Below are 23,594 nucleotides of genomic sequence, written 5' to 3' on the forward strand. Positions count from 1 at the left end.
ATTTCACAGCATGGAGCAGCGCCCCCTCCAAACTAGGAAGTCAATTACTCTATCCCCCTAGAGTATTAGCAGATCCCCTCTATGATTTTGACGTTCTAATTTGATGCGGGCGCCCTACTCCATGGCTCACAATGGCGCCACCCATAGCTCTATTCTATCCCACAATGCCTTTCGAAATTGTTACGCGCTTCGGACGAACAGGAGATTCTTGTGTTATAAGTTCTTTGGTACAGTGACAATTCAAAAGTAAAGCTACCCGCCCTCATATTACTTTAATGTGCACCAACCTTACAGTTCACCTTGTTACTTGCTGCACAAGAAGTGACAATTGAACGACATATTTGGCACTGACGTCTGAATGTCGTTAAAACCGGTTAGCTGGAGGAGTGCCATCAGTTTCTGCCTGCCATACATATTTCCAAATCCTTGCCCATCTTCGAAAGCCAACGATACCGTCATGCAATGCATCAAACTGTTGGTGTAAAACGTAGAGGCAAACGGCATGTTCACATTCTTCGCAATCTCCGAGTGCGCATTAACTTCCATTACAGTCATGCGTCCATTGTTGCTAAGGCATTTATGTAATAGATTTAGAACTACTTCCGGTTGGGCCATGTCATGGATGGAATCCCAAGCCAACACATATCCAAACTTTCCTTGCCACTTTTCTTCTGGCATTTCTAGAGCATCCATCTTCAAAAACGTGACATTTGTGAGTTTCTTTTCTGTTACTGTGCTCTTTGCTGTATTGATGGCGTCATCACTGATGTCGATTGCGATAAATGTACTTTTAGGAAATCGTTCAGCAAGTAAGATTGAAGCGCCCCCACTACCACATCCAAGATCCAGCACGTCAATGCCTTTCTCTATTAAAATAATCATTTATTAATTTAAAATTACCAAATACCATAACGAAAATAAAGAAACCATTTCCTGCGTCTAAACGCTAATGCGCTTGCTTGACCCATCAAAATCGACGACTCCCTAAAGGTCTGTCTACACTATCAAACTTTATGTAAAAAAAAAGTGAGATGTGCAAAAATATAGTAACGATAAGCCCAGATATAGTAGTTATATGACATCATAGTGTCCACATATGGGCACATCACATGTCGTTCACATAAAGTTTGATAGTGTAGACAGAAGTTAATAAGATAAGAAGCAGTGCTTTTGACAATTCTATTCACAACATCGTTAGCGCAGAAGAGCTAGTAAGTGCGAACTAGTCTTTTACTACCAAAGAAAAAGAAATAGGAGTACGTACCCAGCATTTCCTGGACTTCTGGCATTGATGGAATAAAGTCCGAGATGAGATGTCGGTTCCACCAGGCACTCGAACAAGCGTTCATAAACTTTTGGAATCCGCAGTAATGTTTGTATGGCACGCCTGTACAGAACAAAAAGAGGAAAAATATTATTATCAAGACCAAAAAGGAATCTATGCTAAAAGGGTTATTTTATGTATTTTAGGTCTACTATAGAAAAATCTAATACGTTTACGTTCGCAATATAAAAATCTAATGCGTGGTTCCCACTAGAGACGCAACACAACGACGTAATGCAACGTAAGGGATTTGACCAATCACAAGCGATGAATTAATCGAACTGTCGCTTGTCATTGGTCAACTCGCTTGCGTTGCATTTACGTCCTTGCGTTGCGTCCTAGTGGGAATCAAGCTTAAGACAACCTACGCAATTTCAAAATTGAAAATTAGCGACATTGAATCGGCTCTGTTTTTGCAACAAAGACATTTTACTGGATAATACTAATAATCAAATTTAATGGTTAATTTGAATGAGACAGACATTTTGCTAAATCATTATATGCCCACTCGACTAGAACATTTGTAATTACCTAAATTGATTGATTTGATTAATACGTTGTGGTACACTATCCCACTCAAACACTACGTTGGTTTACGAATTTAAAATAAAACACTTAAATATCAATCAATCAAAGAGTGAAATATTATGCTTAGTTAATGCATATACCATTTGCATGTTGAAAGAAATGTTTGATAAATTACTTTACAAACGTATTTCCCATGCCATTTCAACCTTTAACTAACCCCTAGACTGGTCTCCATAAATCCATAACCATTACATGTGTAAATTAAACATAATTATTATTTATATTTCATTATGGGTCTTTTATTGGAATTTTAATACTACATTGTTATTAAGGAATTTGTCACAGTATAACCCGGATGTCTCCATTCCTTGGTTTTCAATTTCATTATAATTATTATTTAACTTATTTATTCGGAAGAAATGGACCGAAAATATAGCATGCATGTTGTAGACAATACTTCATTTTCAAAGAAAAAGTTATGCGTTTAGTGTTAAAAATAGCAACAAAATACCATTCTGTTATATAGGTGGTATATATCCGAGACAACAATCTCAGAATATAATAAATCTACCATAGAAATTGATTCCGACAGGACGCAACGCAAAGACGTGGGCTCAACGCAAAGACGTGGGCTCAACGCAAGCATGTTGACCAATGACAAGCGAGTGTTCGGATCGCTTGTGATTGGTCACATTAAACATCGATTCTACTATATCATGTCAAAACATAATTTTCCGTAAAATCAACTAATTACTAATTAATACCATACTTTTTTGAAGATTGAAACGTTGAATTCGCGAATATTTTGTTGTTTTTCTTGTGAATTGTTTTTTTTTTTTAGATTCTTACCTCGTGGCCCGTCTTCCTTGAAGCAGTTTAATACTTTATCAAATACACTGCATTGCATTGGTAACGCTGCTGCCAACAGGGTCATCTCCTCTCCAAATCCACCAGTTCTAAGAAAGGCTGCCCGATGAGGGGGCAACAAGAACCGTGTTGATGTCTCATCTGATTCTACGATTTGACCAGTGACCATGGCTCCCAACCATTCACGAATATATCTAAAAAACAATCAAATGATTTTGAAAAAAAAGAAAACGACATGGAATCTCTTATTTCTTACATTAAATATGAAATATTTGATGCAAGTTTTCTTTGTCTGCGTCTTGGGCACCTTTTATGGATCGCGTAAAATAAATAAATATTTTAAATATATTATTTTATATCAGTTGTTTCCCTTTATGATTAAACTAAAAAGATAAGTAATGTAAGAAATCTATTGAAAACGTTACATTTTATTTTTCTGACAGATTTTAGTCTGCTATCCACAAGAAAATGTTGTATGCAGATTGTTTGTACGCAATTTTGGTAGTACACTAATAACATTTCGATAGACTGTTTTAGTGATCCTCGGTACGGGATTGTTTGTCCATAGGTAAATTCTGTAATACAGTGTCGCATGTATATCACATGTGACATCTGTATCATAGTCACATAAGCCTAATCTTAACGTATACAGGCACCACATTGCTTGCTTATGATACTGGTTGAAGATACTGCTATAAGTGGAAGTATTCAGTAGAGGTCTCCCGAGAAGAATGTCTTGTATGTCCTATAATATTGTAATGTAAAATTACCGGTTCATTGGGTTTATTCGGAAAATATAAATTGCCTGTTAACGATTTCAACGCTTCAAAACCCGAACACCGTGCGCTTCCGCTGAAGATCTGGTAAATGTTTCAGTAAATTAGGTCTGACATGTTTTCCATGACATGACATAATCAGATATGTACCTAATCATAGTTACGTATCAGTAAGTGATGAAATATCAAACACCGACTACCGTGTTCATTTTAACTGCATCAGTAGACTCAATTTGAAAAATATAGGCAAATACGTTCCTGGGGTGGTCCAGGGAAAATAGCGATGAACTGAAATACATTGTGCTGAGAGAGGCACCTTTGGATCTGACTTGCCTTTGGTAATTTTTCCCACGAGATTCTACTCTACATTCGAAGTTTTGCTTCGTCATCTATAGTGTTTCCACACCACATAAATGAGACTGGGTTTTCCACAGACGAGTGTGGTCAAATGTGATTTACATACATGAACATACTGGGTATATGTTAAAGAATAAGAAGAATAACAAATAAGTTTTTAAAATTGTATTGTTGAATATGCCATTTTAATGCCACATAATAGTTTTTCACTTTGACCAAAAACCGGGTATATGTTAAAGATATATTGTCCCCCTAACAAATAGTTTTTTTTATAATTTTTTTGTTGAATATGCCATTTTAATGCCACATGATAGTTATTCACTTTGACCAAAACCGGGTATATGTTAAAGATATATTGTCCCTTAACAAATAAGTTTTTTTATTTTTTTTTTGTTGAATATGCCATTTTAATGCCACATAATAGTTATTCACTTTGACCAAAAACTGGATCATTATTTTCCTATAAAAATGTAATTTAAAGCAAAAAATACCTAAATTATCTGTCAGACAATGTTTTTTATTAAAATTAACCTGCGAATTCCTTTTGTCTTTTAAAGTGAAATAATGATTTTTGTTGATTTTTTTTCTACAGAAGTGAATAATTTTATTAAAACTGCAAAATGGCCTAATCAAACTTTAACTGTTTAATACAAGTTCAAGTTTACATTATTTGTATAAATCAATCGCATGGATTGTAAAACCCTTTATAATAAAATGTAAAAGATTCAGAAACATTAAAAGAAAAAAACTAGATCTTGTGCTGGAACGTATGATCAGGGAAGAGTTATTTAATTATGTTAGTAATTTAACTCTTCCCTGGTATGATAACGGTGATTGGTGAATCTTTCATTTTCAAACGGATCCTTTCGTGAACGCTTTTAATTTAATTTGACTGTTAACGCTAACTAGTTTGATTCATAGTTGGAAAACATAAAACCTATAAACCGTCATTTACAAGTTTAAAGATCATTGAGGAAGCGGTACTCTTACAAAAAGTGGAAATAACGGTTGGCAGATGGAAATGCAAAGAAATAAATTAGATAAAATATATTTAACCTCTCTCAATAAAGACGAATCAGACTGCAGAATCAGACTGCTGTCTGGCTCTATGAAGTTTGTTATACCAGAATATTATAGAGATATTTTATAAACGGCTTTTATGAATTTTTAGATAAAAGACCAAATTACTGATGCTGAAATTTTGTCAAAGTCAAGTCAAAGACATATTCTTTTTCAACACCTTAGGCTATGTGAAATAAGATATCAACCTTTTTGTTCTATTCTGGAAAATCTTTATTAACTGTCGTTTCTTTAATTTCAGTTAGGTAATGTTGTATTTGTATGTGATTTAAAAAATATATCTATATACACAACTGCTATTGATCCATAGGCCTAAATGGTGGTCTAGACTAAGGGGCGACTTTATCGGGGTAATGTTCGAGGTACATACTGTAAAGTTATTGCGTTCTCATATTCAGTAACATTAATTTCATTATTGTCAAATACTGATGGGAAAATCATGTTTTACAGCAATACGCATGCGTCAACCACCGCAATTAGGCCTAGTGTTCGAGTGTTTGCTTTTTTTCCGCTTCGGAAATCAAGCCAAAAAGCGATAATATCGCTACACAAATCTCTTATATCTTACATGTTGCCTGATATTTTCTTTCTGGGTGGTTCTATCTATAAGATTTTAATCTAGATAAGAATCAATTCACTTGTACAGTTGATCAGCTTTTCTACTGAGTTATTGAGTGTGCTAATCCGACCAGAAACCTTTACAATGGTATACGATACCTAGAGGCAATTTAAAGTAACGTTTATGCGTGTTATGTAGATGTGCGCGCGCGTGTAAATCCTGATAAAGTTAGTGCGCATGCTAAACTAACTATACTGATAATTCAACCAATCTATGAAGAGCAAATGAGTATACTGCCAGTGCGTTGTTTTGTTATACGCATTAAGCAACAACGTACGATTTTAAATTGCAGAAAATTCGCCTTTAAATGTCATCCTTTGTATTAAAAAAAGGATTAAGAAATTGAATTTAAGCCAAGCGTATTATATGGTCGTAGCCGCCGGATGTGAGTCTATATTTACATTCAATCATCCTAATAGACATCCAATTTGTAAGATCATGGTGACCTTAAACTTGACAGAAATACCCAAGAACACATCTAGAAAACAACGTTTCAATATCTTTTTAAAACTGTTTGTTATCGCCGCTGGGCTTTGATGTTTTACACGATAAGGATCGAGCTAGTTTATATTTAGGTAACTTCAATTAAATTAAAATATAAACACTTATAAATGAAAACCATGGAAAAAACCAAACTTGAAATAAAGTTTGTGGTTAAGGTCACGACTATAAGTAGTTCTCAGGTAATTATAAGTGGTGGATCCTTACAAAGTGGTAAAACAAAGTTTTGAACTTATCATATAAAGACAATTTAGGGAGAGGGGGAAAGGCCTAGTTAACATTACAAAAGTTTTAGTTTTGTTTTGTATTTCCTAGTTCTTTCTTTCTTCTTTCCTTTCTATTCAATCAATCTAAATCAATTCGTCACAAAGGTAAGGCTTAAAGTTATCACAATATAATAATCTACATAATATAAATAGAACACCGGTAACTACGGGACAATTTCACATTATTATTATATTAATTAATATGAATGGAATTTACAAAAATAATATTGATTTTAAGATGATGCAACTTTTTGTACGACTTGTTATTGTTGGGGACAGGTGGCGATAGCGAAAGTATTGTAATAGAAGACAATATTGCGGTATGGTACGCTAATTATGCAATAATGAAAAGTAAACAACTGTATTTGAAATTATTTACAATACTTTAATTTCAATTATAAAACGCTTAAGTACGATACTTAACAATTAATGAGGCGTGTTAATTAAGCATGAAATGTTTCGAAATTCTGAAACTTATAAATATAAATATTATCAAATGTAACAAAATAGTTAATGAAGGTTTGTATCGTAAACAAAATGTGTAATAAATAAATATAAACTTCCGGAATGTATATTATATGGTAATGACTGGTTATTAGCCAATAGTCATGGGAACAGTTAGAATGAACAAGGCCATACAGCGCAAATTTGAGTTAGTGTTTACCGACCGACCGACATAGTGAGCTATGCGTTTGTACGCGACTAAAAACTCCGAATTATATGTGAAAGTGTTGGTCCATCATGTCAGTATTCGGTAGCACTCGCACCTTTTTTGGCGATTTGTAATTTATTTTAAACTTTTTTACATGTTTATTACATGTTTTGTTATGTGTTTAAGTGTTAAATTTAGTGTCTACATTTTGTTCGTTTCGCCAAGAATCTCACGTCAACACTCAACTTCCATTGAAAAGACCTAAATATAAATGGTCCCTCTGACAAAAAAATGGTAAGAGGGAGAATCTAAAATATCCCCACAAAAACATTCCTCTCAATAAATAACCGGTTTTTACATTTGAATCGATGCCAAAGTTTAGATTCCACACACGCTATAACTAATTAGCACACTCAAGCAAATATAAATAAACACAGTAATGAATGACAAACATTTTATAAAGTGTGTTAAGTTTTGTTAAAAAATTCAATCGACATACCGAAGAACAATCATGGAATGCACTGACAGGAAACGTGGATTGACATTTGATCACGGTTATATAAAATCTATTATTCAATTTTTAAAAACTTATTATGAACTGAACAATATCAAATATAAACATTAACATACTGTACTGCTAAGCTCATACGGTCTAATCGTAGCCAGGTATTCAGGGCTGCGAAAGAACGAGTTCCATGCGCAACACATGTGCGCACGGCAGGCGGGGGACTAAGTTTTCCAAGATTAAGATTCACGATGGCCTATAGGGACGGGAGGTCTATACCAAATTCATAGTATGTTATCATTGTTTCCGATACACTGTACAACTTTCTATTTGCCCTGCCGCCGAAGGAATAGATCCCCAAAGCTTGGAATTTCTCACGGCTGTTTAATGTTATCCTCTGATTTATCTTTGATGCTTTTTCCAGCATCAACATTTGATGTAATGAAAGTCAGGTTTTAAATAATTTTGTATCTGTAACCGTTTTAAAATTAAGCCTAATATTTTAATAAATTGGTAACTTTAAAATTACTGTAATTCGAACTCTTTCATCATCAGCCAACTGTGGCCTGTGAAATATCGTGAGAACCCGTCTCCGTGTATGGCTTATAATATTAAAAGGTCGACCCCACCCCATCAATTCAATATTTTTCTCTGATTAATAATCGCACATCTAAAAAATATGCGTGGGTAGGCCTATATCTATACTTTTATATGTATAAGGTGTGTTTTACTTTTATGAACGTGAAACTAATCACCCTTAAGCTGCCTATTATGAACATTTAAAGTGCTTCTCCTAACTATAGGCTTACTTATTATAGCCTAGAGTGAATTAAATGCTAACCCCTATTTTTAAACGATTCATAAAATAGTCTCTTTAAAATATAAATAGCAGAACGTGAGAAGGGAAAAGCCGGTTTATAATTTAATATCGTATAAAAAGCATAGCGATAAAAAAGCTTTTTGTAAACACGTTTAAAACTCAAAACAATTACATTGTCAACAAAATGGTCTAGCCCGCCGCCTCTCTACACCTTCCTCCCTATCCCTATCCCTAGCTATCTAGTATAGCCCTAAATAAAATTTGATTTTATTCAAAAGAACAATTATCAGTTATTTCAAAATGTTTTCAATAGGCGCCTATTAGTATTAATAACAATGTTTTTTTGTTTCGTTTATTATTGTTTACAGCATTATATTGAATTAATGTCAGTAAAGTTAGAATTATAATTTATATAGTAATACTCATAGGCCTAGACCTACTACTATAGGTCTCTACTACATAGATAGTGAAAAGCGCTTACCTTTCTTTCAATCCTGTTGCTTCTGCAATTTCTTTTGAAGTTTTTGGTTCTGTAAAATTTGCAAGTGCATCAAATAAACCAGTTTCTCTTCCCATTGCAATAGACAGTAATAAAAAACCTGAATTAACGGTCTGGCCCATCCGAAAACCAAATAATTCGATGTTTTCTTTTTCTAGGCCTGGCGGAGATGGTCCCATGTTAGGAGGAGGAGGAGTTGGAATTGATGCAGGCAATTCGTTTTCCCCCGTGACCTGACCATTATCCAACGGTGATACAGAAGCGTGTGCCATGATGATGAGAAAAAAAGTTTAGCGCACGATGCCTAGCGACGAAAAAAAATGGAAATCGTGTTTGTTGAATAACTCGAGTTATTTGATATGAAAACTTTTAGCAAACGGCATGGTATTTATGAAAACTGTTAACTTGAGTTTTCCGGTTGATTTGTGTTGAGTAAACTATCAATTTGTTGCATGAGTTCAGTAACACTAAAACACCAAAACACGTTCCCGACCACATCCAATAATACTAATTATTGATTGGTTAGATTATCTGATCACGTGTCCAATATATTAATGACGTCATGTACTTCCGTATTTATCTTATTAGTGTATTGATGTGGGTGAAGTTATGTCATCTAGATTCTTTGTTAAATTTATATAAAGTAAGTAGGCCGGTTTTTATCGTAATTTGTCCCTCTAGCATGTGCGATTTGAAAGGTTTTTAAACGTGTGTAAAGACGAAAACTTCCGATGGCGGCAAAGAAGCATGTGACGACAGATTCGTTAACGAAATTAAAAAAATCAATTTCAAGTTGATAAGTTTCCGGGAATACAGTAGTTGACTTCGTGAGGCTACGATTAAATTTGCTACAGTGATGGGGTAATTATTTTTCTAGAATTTTAGTTTTTCGAATTCAACAAATTGGTTTTGCGATTTTCATCGAAACGAAATGTTTCGACGACCATGACCGTGTCGATTCAGCGTAATTCAAGTTCATTATCACAACGGTTGTTTTAAACATCGCCCCTGGCAGTTTTTACGCCACCCTGCGGTACAACTACAACATGTTCAAGTTTGGTAATCAAGTTCAGCGCGGGTTTTTTCCGCAGGCTATAACTTTTTGACCAATAGCTGCGAAAGGAATGAGATCGATGTACCATTGAACAAGAGTATTATATTGAAGAAACATGTAGGGCCAAGAATAACACATGTCTATAACTCGACGATCTCACGGGCCTAACCTAAATAACCAAATTATTATTAGTGAATTTTGAGTTGTAGACTATTGAGGTCTAGGTCAAGATGATATAATACAGAGACAAGTACAAGAACTGGAACAGCTGTACAAATGAGACATCGTCTTCTGAGTATCAGGAACATCCAAAACTCCTTTTGCCTTAGGGATGGCTATGGAAATGACTACGGTTACGTATCTACTTTATTTCAGGCATTTAACAATTGGAATAAAATGTCCTTTCATTATACAACTGTTGTAGGCCCACTCTTAAGTTTTATCATTGGAATCTCAGTTTTGAGTTTCGCGGATTGTCCTCAGATTGTCTCGTCTTCACATTACGTTTCATATTGCTGGTTTCCCTATTTGTATTTAAAATTGTATAATACTTTTATTATAATTATAATAAATATCACACCATCTTTCAAAGTTGATTAAAACAATGTAGGCCTAAGCCATCAATACCAGAATTTGTCCACGCGGCATTTCTTCTGATTCCATCTTTTCGTTCAGTTTGGTTATCGTCGAAAGAAGTAAATTTCCCCCGTGCTGATATTTATATCTTACTACGTAGATTTTTTGTAATGTATTGAAAGATTGGACTTGTCAGAAGTTCATTGAAAGTCATTATCGCTACCGGAATCATTACTCGTCAAAGATTCATCAGACCGTACACTAACCAACATCCGATTTTGTTAAGTCTACAAAAAAGTTATAGCAGGTTTGCAAGGGAAATTATCTATTTTTCCAGCTTCATGTTAAGTAATTCTTACTATAAATGAACGTACCATAATCCATTCAAATATCACTAGATTTTTAGACATAAAAACTGCACATAAATCCGATTAAATACAAATTCACAAAAACTGTGTCCTATTATATCCATAACAAAATGCTCTGGGCACCTCCTTCGAGCAAAACATTCTATCCAAAATTTCCTATGCAATTTTAATATTTATGCTGCGTAAGAGGAAAGAATTGATTTGAATCGTGTGGTTAATTCACATTATTAAAGGTCTTGTTACATGGGTAGGCCTACGTACACTTAACTTATTAGTAGGCGAAATAAAATGGTTAGTTAAAAAAGAAAAAAAAGTTATCTCATTTTGCGACCGCATGACCTTTTCAAATTAGGCTTTTAAAAAACTGCCATATATTCAGTAACATTATTTAATTATTGATTGAATGTCATATTCTGAGTTGTTAACAACAGCCACCACTGGTCTTTTAAACATATAATTTCTCATGTTGCCACATCACAATAGAGTAAAGCCCCTCAAAAAGGATCTATAATGTCACTAAATCGTGTATTGGAGAGTTATCTTTCTGCTACCGGTTAGGCCTACATAGGCCTATACAAATATAATTATTTAAAACGATAGTCGGATCTCTTCAATAGCAAGTGAATACTTGTAAGTGACAAGATTTTCTGTCACAAATCACAACAATTACCGGTTTCCCTTTTATCATTCTTTAATTTCTTAGTTGCGTTTTCACACCACCACATGATTAAAACTACTTTTGCGCTTACTTTTTCGTCGTACTGACCTTGGAAAGTCGCATTCAATTTACAAGCAAGTTCCTTTGATACAGAAATACCGGTTGAAATTGTTTCTTTGTCTGCATATTATTTTTTCAATTTAAAATTAAGCAGACACTTTTAGAAATGAGCAAACAAGGGATATTAAAATTACCTGTTGTGGGCCGTGTATATGAGTGAAGGCCAGTTTGTGTTTTGTCCTCAGGCTTACAAAACGGGTGCCGACGCCGTTGGGCTGATTCAACAATTCCTATTGAAGGGAAGTGGGCTACCTTATGACCGTTTTACAGGAATGTAACAAGGCCTTAATACATGCAAATTCACGTTCTTTTATATTCTTTGTATCGCTTTTGTCCGCTGAGTTGATCCGAAGTCAAGTTCATTACTGTGGTAGTATGTAAGTGTTAAGTCTAGGCTTATTCTTGAGGATTATGTAGTACAATATTAGGATCGGTATCGGTTTACAAAAACTGATTATTAAGAACGCACGTCAGGTACTAAACGACTGCTTGCTTGTGCATAATTTCAATGATTTTCTTTTCCAATCCACACAATAACCTTAAACTTTGACTACACTATCAAACTTTATGTGACAAAAAATGTGATGTGCTGATGTATCACTTCCATATTTGGGCACATCACACTTTTTTTGTCAAACTAGTTTTATAGTGTAGACAGAGCTTAAAACACACATATATACTAATATATAAGTCAAACTGTTAATGTCATTATCAACAGTTTGTAGGGCACAGGGCTTTCTTCGCCATGAGCCTAGGGCAGACGCCAACTCAACCTAGTTCTAAAGCGACAAAACTACTTTATGAATAAGAAATCTGAAGAAAAAAAGTTGTAAAAATTGACTTTTGTGTCGCCATCTTTTGTCGCAAATTTCACACAATTGATAAAAGCAATTTAAATAGCAATTTTAAAGGTTCAATGACTGACTTTATAATTACCTACATGATCACGTGCATTACGCAATTCCTAAACTGTAATTATCCATTTGTGTTATAAAGTGGGTATCAGAGCGCGGTGTCCATTTGAAAGGAAATGCTTAGTTTATTGTTAAATATATATTATGATAAAAAGATATAAAAATATATACTTTAGTAGGCCTATTATTGAATAGGTCATAATAAACTATTGTTTGTCACATTGTATTTTGTTAGACAAACATACTAAACATATTAAAGCATGATTTCCTCATAATACATTAACAATAAAGTAATATCATGGTTGTAGGCTATAGGCCTACTGACTACTATACTGATAAATCATTCAATGGATTGGACTTATAAAGCCTAAAGTTGTAGAATCGTGTGGGTTACATTGTAGGCCCGGTTGAATCACTTTAAAGACCATTTTCAAATAAATCTACACAGAAAACTCGAAGATGAAAAAAGTTGTTAATAATAATATTTATTTTAGCACTTTCCTAGCAAATATGAAAAGGGTACGTTAGGTATAAGTTATAATAATATATTTGGGTATAGAGCAAAGTTGAAGTTGATTTTAAAAATTAGAATTAAATATTATTGTGTAGCACCCAACAGGGTTACTTACATTTTCGTAACCATTATATAATTGTATTTTTATATGTATCGGTTTTTGCTAAATAAGTGATTTACATCAACTTGACAGTGTAAGAAACAAGTTGAAAGCCTCAGAGTTGATTAATGTCCATGGTTAATATACAACAAGATTTTTATTTTAAAATTGAGTTTGTGAATGCACCATTGAATTGAATATTATTATTATAAATAAATATATTATTATATAATTAAACAGACCCAATTTCTTTCAAGTGCGTAAATAAAAACACTTCACAACGCCTTGATGTATTTAATCAATTACTGTATTAATTATCATTATTAAATTATCAATAGTGTCAATTTGTAAATACAGAAGATATTAAATACAAAGTGCATAGTCACAAAGGTCGTTTACTATTCAAATACGGATACTGGCAGTGGATACAGACAACAGAAGTAGCCACACATAGACTATTACATTATTATGTTATTGTTTGCAATGTACTAATACAATACCTGTAGTAGGATCACCTACAGCACTGTATATTTCGTGAATTGTTTATTTTTATTTCGATTTCTTTCATGGAATTGTGTATTCTTTAGGCATTGGTGACGTAAATGCAAAGTGTTTAATCTATTATGTGATTTGCAGAGATTGTATTTGTATTTACGATGGCAACCTCCAGGAAATCCTGGAATAATTTATTTTCAGCGTTAGATAATCGTCGTGTATATTTATACTTATGTTTGTTGCTGGCTGTTATACGAGTGACGTATCAAAATCAAGGTAAAACGGAATCTATCATTTTCCCCAGATATCATAATTGTTATTAAATCTCGTTAGTTTAATGGTTCGGTGATTTATGTTGAAACTGCGGTGTTTAAATTGCCTAATTATCTTGAAATCAATGCGGGTTAACCCAGAACTCGCATTATGCACAGGCGTGGTTTATCACGTTTAACATTTCTTGATGTCCAGAAACATTAATAATATTTTAGTTTACTACTGTAACCACTCATAATTGTGCATGCGCGTAAAATGAATAATTAAATAAAGTAGTGCGCAGAGTAACGCTTGCTCGTTATATGTGTACCGTATACCATCCGTAATGTATAGACGAGTAACATGTATCACTAAAATATCGTAGTTAACGTGTTTTACTACCAATACCAAGTTCGTGGGTTCAAATCATTACCATACGACCACATCAGACATCATCATAAGGTTTATCGCAAATAGCTTGATTTCGCACGCGAGGAACGTCATTGCACAATGCTTGATGGGAAGGGTTTGGGAGCAAACGTCAAGTCGCGTACGTACAAACAACAAATCACGTACGTACGTGTCGTGAGGTTTGCTCACAAACCCTTCCCACCATGCGTCGTGCACGCTATTTGCAAAACCTTATTACAAATGCTTTTGTAATGTATAGAATATTGTGGATGTGTTCATCCAGAAATTAAAATTGCTGTTGGCTCCTGGTTCATTTAGATGTAAACAGTTGTGGAAGTGTACCACATTTATCAAACATAAGCAAGGGTAACGTAGCAGACGTGGCTTGGCCATGGCAGGCCGAAATATTCAAAGACGATGTGTTTATCTGCGCAGGAGCACTAATCGACGAAGAGTGGGTACTTAGTACTGCGCATTGTATGTAAGTATACGATATATTCATGACTTCTAAATTAATGCTAATCGTAATTAAATAAAGCACAGGTTTGTCAATTAATATAAAGAGCATCGTATTCGTAGATTGTCAGTGAACTTGATTGTGTGACGATAGAGAGGGCGCACTTTAAATTGGAAAAAAAATACGTCGCATTAGTAGGTTTTACGATTTTTTATCCGTAATAATTTTGTTTGTATACCGTGTAGTATTTCCTAAAGTAATTATTATTAAGGTAAATCATTTGTTTTTGTAGACAATTAATATACGAACCTAATTTATACACAATTGTTATGGGAACAAAACGTTTACAAAAGCGAAACGTAACCGACGTCTATACACATCCCGATTACATTTACGGTAGCTATGATTCCGATATTACGTTACTTCACGTTCAGCGTCCATTCTATTTAACCGATGACGTCAGCGTGATATGCGTGCCACCAGACAACATGACAAGTGTTTTCAGTGACGACACTGACTGTATAGTAACTGGATGGGGAAGTATAAACAAAGGTACAATTACGTCACCGAATTTATTATTATTGATGTAACTAAGTTTGCTTTGTTTTTTTAAAAACACAATTAAAGAGACAAATTCGAAATTGGCAAAATAATATTCCAACCTTGTGGCAGCACATGGTGCACGTTGTATTCCTCGTGTGTGACCGCCCCGGACCACCTAACAGAAAATCACCAAGTGTAGAATAACGTTGTTTCACGTGCCAATCGATTTGCATGGTGAATGTCTCTACAGTCACTTGGACGTTGTTCAGGTTCTCATCAAAGTAAATTATCTATCAACCTGAAACAAAATAGGCTATGTCGGTTAAGTTCACAGTATTTCTTTCTAGGCCAAACAGACAAATATTTGACGGTGGTGGAAGCTAAGATTGTCAATCAAATCGTCTGCACCGAGCAGCTGGGCATGTTGGGATACATAGTAACAGAAAATATGATCTGCGCAAGTAAAGGAAACAAGAAGAAATGCTCTGTAAGATAATGGTGGATATTATTTTGTAAAAACAGTTGTTTTTTTGTTCTAACCAACACAGACAACTATACACCCAAAATATAGAACGTTATTATAATAATAATAATAAGTTAATATAACTTATTATTATTATAAATTAACCCGTTCTCACTTGTATCATCAGAACGACAGTAGGGATTTGTTGGTGACATGGGTAGGAGATCATTGGTGGCTAGTGGGTATAGCAAGTTTGTTACCAGATCAGTGTGACACAGACCTCAGTGTGTATACTAGACTCACTCAGGTTTCGGAACAGTGGATTGCACTAGTATTAAATGATGATGTGCCGGAAAGTTAGTATACGAAATCATTGCCACCATAATTTGTAATACACTGCTACCATAAAGCACTGTCTACACTATCAAACTTTGTGACAGAAAATCTGATGCGTGCCCATATATGGACGTGATGATGTCATATGACTACCATATTTGGGCATATCACTACCATATTTGGGAAGATCATACTTTTTTTGTCAAACTAGTTTGATAGTGTATAAGACAGAGCTTTAGACATTGAAACACTAACCATCACCATACACTATTAAAAGTACAAATAATGTTATGTTTATCGCAGTAAATCAAACAGATTCATCAGATGTTTTCGAATGTGAAGGAGGGCAGTATATTGCAAGAACCAGTAAATGTGACGGCGTTAAGGACTGTTACCATGGCACTGACGAAACTTATTGCGGTAATGTGTTGTTTAATAATTAGGCCTACGACTCAGTGTAATGTTTGTCAAATTAAAACTTTCTTTCTTATTCAAATAATAATAATAGTTCATTCTTATATAGCGCATATAAGCAAGCGCTGCACATTATTACCCATTTTTTGGATGATACACGTAATGCAGCTAGCAATCAGCGCAAAGTTGTGTCTTGATCTAACCGGTACCCATTTTATACACCTGGGTGGAGAGAGGCAAATGTAAGTAAAGTGTCTTGCCTAAGGATACAAGCAATGTGGCGAGAGTTGGATTCGAACCACGATCTCACGATCAGTCATCCAACACACTGCGGCACACGCCCTCATAAATGTGTTTTGTTCCCGTAAAAATGATTTCACATAGTGTCGTCATGCATTTTATTTGTTCTTGTAGATGAATACACAAGATTTTTTGATGTTTACTACAACGTAGGCCTGCAAACGGTACAGAGATTACTGCCCTCTATCATCACATTGGACGAGTGTGCGCAAAGTTGTATCGAAGAGGAATCATTTATATGCGACTCATTTAATTACTCATACAACGATAAAGAATGTCGCCTGTCGCGAATCGATTCAGAAATAAAACTTATTTCGGATGACGATTCATTATACTTTAAACTAGCGCCTATCATTGGTTAGTAACTTTCATTTAACTAAGTTTTTTAGTTTGTCAGAAATTCAAAGAAAAAAACCTGAAAAGAACCAGAAAACTATCCTATTGGATACATTAAGAAGTCCGTGATATATACAGTATCTTATTTATTTCAGTAAATGGTATTGTGACTGACGTAAGTGGTATACTATCATCCCCAAGATGGATAGATGATACAACGCTGTTGGACTCAGCTTGGAGCTGGACCGAGATAAACATAGACAATACATTCATATCAGCAGCTTACACCAGCCTCTTGTTATCATTTATAACAACGCGTTCAACCCCTACTACTAATCGTCTCATCACCGATGTGCTCATTATAAAGAGTTACAATGATGACGCAAAAGCGTCAGTTTCTGATACATTCACGTTAAATGAGTTACCATCAAATTTGACTGTTCAGAGTAGGGTCGTGACGCTTGATTTCTACGCCAATGATCACAGAGAAGCGGGCTATCTAGCCTGGTATAGAGCAAGTACGTTCTCAGTGGCGTAACGGCTATGAGCGCTCACTGGCTAAACCCAGGGGCCCTAGAGATTATGGGGTCCCTGAGCAGTGTCCAGAGAAAATACAGGCATAAAATATGTCGAAAAGGGCTAATAACGCCCGAGGGGTTCCTTACCAGGGGCCTCTGCGTTACGCCACTGACGTTTCCATTCCTAATAACGTGTTTCTCACAATCATAGGTAGTAGTAGGTGTTAATGTCAATTGTTGAATTACACCGCTACATTACCGTCATGTTGTTGTTATGTTAACCAATCAATTATATATTGCAAGGATACGAATAGGTTTGCCGGATCTATAAATAATGTTCATAAAAACAACAATAACCGTCAAGTAGGCACTCTTGTAGTGTCAAATGACCAATTTATTCTTGAAACGTATAGCCGGGGATGCAATCTTGATTAGTTATCAATCATGGATATCTATTTCAGGAACTATTATATTGTCACCGTGTACTAGGATATGCTGGGTATGTTGTAAATGGCGGAATAACCTGGGACTTGTAGCCTCTGGGATGCAACCCTTTTAAGGAGTGCCTACAATATTTCTATATATTACTTCTCCGAAAATTAATGTATATATCTTTTTATTCAAGGTTGCGATGCAATAATAACGTCACCAACAACCATAATTTCACCAAATTACCCGGACATTTATCCGGATAACACACGTTGCTCGATACGTGTACACGGCCCACAAGACCATTTGATCAACGTAAATATCAATCATCTTAATTTAAACGGGGATGATTACGATGATGATGATGATAAAATATGCATCGGTAGAGATACTCTACAATTCATCGACGATAACGGTCACGATGGCAACAGCGTGCTTTGTGGGCATGACAACGGGTTCAACATTCGCTCGTCGGGGACTTCTCTAACTATTATTTTCCAATCAAACGATAATGTGGTAGATTCTGGATCGGGATATAATCTTACAATTTCATTTATTGCAGGTAAACAATGACAAACATCTTACGTATATTCACCTTCTTAATAAGAACATTATTAGCGACGTGTTCGCGCTTACGGCTTGTGCAAATAATATTTATTCCGTCACCGCTGTATCTGTTACAGGTTAATTAAAACATAAACGCGTCACCAACACTGTAAAAAAACGCAAAATGTATGGACTCTCATGCATCATTGAAGTATCAATCATAATATCGTGAACAACATCCGTGAACATTGATCACACTATAGACTGAGAGTCACCCTAATACATAGTCTTCATATACGGTATTCTTCCCCTAGTTACGAGAGTTTATTTTCAACCTTAGGCTATAACTTTCTATAGGTATCAATCCGTGCAAGCTGGTCTCATTCTTACCACCACTAGTCTCTCAATTTCCGCATTGCTTATTACGTAACATACTTATTGTCATTTTTTAATTTTTATTTTATGTCTTTAGGCAATGTGGCCAAGGATTACCAATAGTGAATTAATCACTGTCCTATCAGATATGTGGTAATCCCCCTGATACAGGGGCTATTTTGTGAACCAGTTCACCGGGGTAACCCCCTACTCTTTTCGAATAATGAACTGGGTTCTTTAAAGTGCACACAGGTTATAACTGTGTACACTGGGCGGTTTATAGTCCTTATCCGAGAAGACTTGTTCCACCACCAGAACTAGGAGCGAGTAGGCCTCGAACCCTTGCCGATGTTGTTGGCTCTTTAGGTACGGTAAACGGCGCCCCTGTCTTAACCGCTCGGCCATTTGACTCGCTCATAATTCGTAATAAAAGAAAGCATACACTGGCGTAAAGGTAATACTGTATCAATTCTATGTTAATAGGAGGTCTCCATGAAAAACATTCTCCTTAAGGTTTCTCACTTTACTATAATTATCGTAGACGCTTAAGAACAATAATATTTACCGATATCGAGTTAAATCGGATCGGAAGACCAGGTCGTATGTCAGTCAAACACTGTGTAGTCCTGTGACGCAATAACACAATGTGGTAAGTGAGCACTCATCTAGGATAGGTCTACGATGATTTTTGACAAACTAGGCACGGCTTAATAAACGCAATAAAACCAAATAAAAGGGGGACATTTAACTGGAATTATACAGCATAAATCATTTTGATCTCCGATTGCGTCGATTAGCCTTTGTGGGCACAAAGTTGTTAAACCGTGCATTATGATGATTAGGCCTTCTGTATTATAAATTGGTAAACATGCATCGAAGGCTCTTATTGGCCCTATCGTTGACTGTACTAAAACTGACTCAAAATCGATTGGCTGAACAATATTGTATAAACAATATTGTATAATAATGTAATGCTATATCAGACGATATTAAATGGCGCAGTGTGTTGTCGGTCATGACCCTTGGATATCCGGCTATTGACTAGTACACATGATCGATGATATACTAACATCCAAACTTTACTTAATTAAAAGCTATGATATTTAATTATGTTTAGACAAATGAATGCATCTTGACTTTAGACTGTTATTGTATAATTAACTGAGTTTAAGCTGGTATGCATTTTGACGTAAACTCAAACCTTTGTTCACACTAGAACAAAACGCAAACTCAAACCTTTGTTCACACTAGAACACAACGCAAACTCAAATCTTTGTTCACACTAGAACACAACGCAAACTCAAACCTTTGTTCACACTAGAACACAACGCAAACTCAAATCTTTGTTCACACTAGAACACAACGCAAGTAAAGCTTGGTTCCCATTAGAACGCAACGTAATGCAATCTACGCAACGTAAGCAAATGCCCTTCCAATAATTGTGTTTTCCCCCACCTCCTTGTGATTACGCAATACATCACTTTGCGTCGATACGTCGCTGCGTTGCGTTCTTGTGAGAACCACGCTTTAGAACGCAACGTAACGCAGCGACGTATCGACGCAAAGTGCTGTATTGCGTAATCACAAGTGGGAACCGACGACGCAATAGTTCTGCAAACACCGTAGATTTGATTTCACGCTGGCGGGGGCAAACACAATGTCTGGAAGGGCATTTTCTTACGTTGCGTAGATTGCGTTACGTTGCGTCGCTAGTGGGAATCAAGCTTAATATTCCATCGTGTGAACAAATCTCAAAATTGACCGTTTTACATTTGTATTACTATTAGCACTAATAAATGAAATATGAATATTAAGTGTAGGGATTTATTTACACTCCTACATATATACTTGTTGTACAAAAAAGTATATTGATATGTTACAAAATGGTGTCTCTCACCAAGGCAATCTAACACACTGAGCTCGCCTTGTCAACATAGGAACTCGTAACAGTCCTTTGATCTTACGCGTGGCTGCGACAAATACTAATAATACGACAAACAGTACATTGTATACTACGTACTATTATGTGCATATTCTTCGCGGCGCGCGGTGTCTTTTAAAGGGCGTGGAACTGATCTTGTCGCAGCCACAGATAAACCCCTTGATCTCCAAAGCTCAGCATCCTGTTGTTAGATTGCCTTATCTTATTATTAGTTTCATTTATGTTTTTTTTATTATAGTTTGTGACGAAAAACTTGAAAGTTATCGACTTGGGCTTATCGGTGTGTTGACAATACTTACGTTACTTATTGTATTGTTTGTTTTACTTTTGCTAAAATGGCGTCCGAAGGCTAAGAAGAAAACAGACAGTTTTGCATTAAACGGTGTTTTTAATAATAATGATACAGGTAAGTACAGTACATGTATACAGCAGGGAATTTAGAGTTGGCAAGATGTGGGGGAATAAAAATGAAGGCTTCCTTTAAAGATGTATTGTCCCCTGAAAAAATATTTTTAATTTTGTTGTTGTTGAATATGCCATTTAAATGTCATTGATTATTTTTGTTGAATATGCCATTTTAATTTCACATAATAGTTCTCCACTTTCAACAAAATTTTATCGAAAAAAATGTTATTTACCTAAAAAAAAAGGAAAAAAAGTCAAATTGGCTGCCAGCCAATGGGTTTATGGTTGAATTTGACCATTTATTTTGTCATTTTATAATATGAGAAAACATATTTTTTTTAACGAAAGGGATTAACTTTATTAAAACTACAAAACAACTTATTCAAAGTCTGATTTAATTAATCTTTATTTTTCATGTTTTTGGAGGACAATACATCTTTTATCGTAAATAAAGGCGTTTTGTGCGTTTACGTCACGTCACTTATGCAAGAAGCAAACGCGTTTCTTTTTAGCATGAACATTGTGAAAGCGCTTTCCTTTCTCTTTGTCTTTTCTTCTTAATACTATGATGGCAAACGTTATTGATACAGGCTAGTGACCTGGAGGTCCCACCCGAGAATTACTTGCGTATTTTTTCGCAAGTATTCTCAATGTACTTGGTATGAAGTACAAATTACGTCAGAGTAGGGCAAAACATCTGACCAGTTATTGATACACTCAAGATATATTTACTGTTTTAGTCACCGTACAATTAGAACAAATACGTTCACTCTGTTGAAACTACTTGCGGTCTTTCTTTCAAACGCGATCAGTTTATCCATTGAGAGTTTCCAATAGTGTGAATGCGACGAGTTTAGCACGTTTGAGAGCACCGGTACTCTATTAAGACATAAGATAAGTTAGATATAAATAACCCATATCCTTCTTAGTATAACAGACAAAATTAGTCAGGCACTTTGTTGTCTCGTCTTGTAGCCTACTATAGTCCGGTATCACCATGGTATCACTGACCGCTTAATTATACCGTGGCGGAATATTGAGAAAAACAACCGGAAGTCTATACGTGCGTATATCGCCATTGATTTCTCTATTTACTGTCAATTCATTTAAAATTCATGGAAATTAATTGTAAAAACCATCACGTTCAGCAAACATGCTCCCCCTCCCCCTGTATGTAAAATGAGCAATCGATGTTGGTGACGGTCTAATTAAAGTTGGTTTGTACATGACGTCATTTGCGTACATCTTCAAAAGCAACGCCGCCCGCAGCAAAACACGTTAATGAATATTGTATTGTTTAAAGGAATCCAATTAAAAGATCAGACTTGTTAATTGATAACACCATGCCATTTCAATTTAGTTGAATGTTATAGTTATTATAATGCCTGTATTCCTCTTATAACAACTGATACTATACGTTCAGAAAGAGAACCTATCTTTTGGAACACCCTATTGAAGGGACACCCCCATTATGGTGACATTTCCTGATGATGAAAAGATGAGGGGCATATGTTTTATCACTATGGCTAACACCTATTCAGGGGACACTATAGTGACAAAAGCAGTCCCTTGTTAGGGGTTCTCCTGTACCAAAGTAATTGTTAATTTGATGTTTTATAGGTAACGAATGTCCGCCGGCTACTTATACACAGAAGGTGGAGCAAAGTTGAACGCAGCAGTAGTGCCGCAGGAAACTTAGTTCACCGTCATCAAAACTGTCACTTTTGATTGGTCAAATTACTTGTGTTGCGCGCGTACTTTCTAGCTAGCTTTGGGGCACAAATTGTGCATTATAGTACCTTACGTAGCGTGCACAAAATTAAGTTTTGTTGTCAATTATTGGCAACATTATTTCAATTATTATATGCTCAACTCAGTCTCGTCTGAAGCGAATATCATCCATCCATCCATCTGTCCGCCGTCGATCGCCCATCCTCTTCACAGACACATTTTCATTCATTTTGCCATGATCATAGGTAGTAAATATTTCTACACGCCATAACAAATTGCTCACGTGATCAACATTTTAACCAATCGATGATGTTTAGGTGACTCGCGTTTCAATGAATTATTTTACGTTGAACAACCAAATATTTTGGATAGAGTACTCACACGACGGTCTATTATCAAACAGAAGGACGAAATATGCCTTTTTGATTATGTTGATGATGCTGTGATGTTTACACTTCTAATTTCGAGTCTTTATTAGTGTTCGTTTCCGAAATTGCTTTTATTTTTATTTGTGACAATCAACAAACCATACGAGTGTCTTTA

General features: G+C 35.3%; 1 protein-coding gene across 1 annotated transcript; it reads right to left on the reverse strand.

The window, feature by feature from the left end:
- Nucleotides 1-287: 287 nt before the first annotated feature.
- LOC144837794 (S-adenosylmethionine-dependent methyltransferase Rv2258c-like) lies at nt 288-9,661 on the reverse strand. Its single transcript, XM_078693051.1, has 4 exons — nt 8,777-9,661; nt 2,702-2,913; nt 1,265-1,387; nt 288-866 (listed from the first exon to the last, which is right to left on the reverse strand). The coding sequence occupies exons 1-4, from the start codon at nt 9,064-9,066 to the stop codon at nt 304-306; spliced, it is 1,188 nt and encodes a 395-aa protein (XP_078549177.1). The 5' UTR covers nt 9,067-9,661; the 3' UTR covers nt 288-303.
- Nucleotides 9,662-23,594: the final 13,933 nt, after the last annotated feature.

Source organism: Antedon bifida, chromosome 3, assembly GCF_963402885.1.
Source record: "Antedon bifida chromosome 3, ecAntBifi1.1, whole genome shotgun sequence".
Taxonomy (NCBI): Eukaryota; Metazoa; Echinodermata; class Crinoidea; order Comatulida; family Antedonidae; genus Antedon; species Antedon bifida.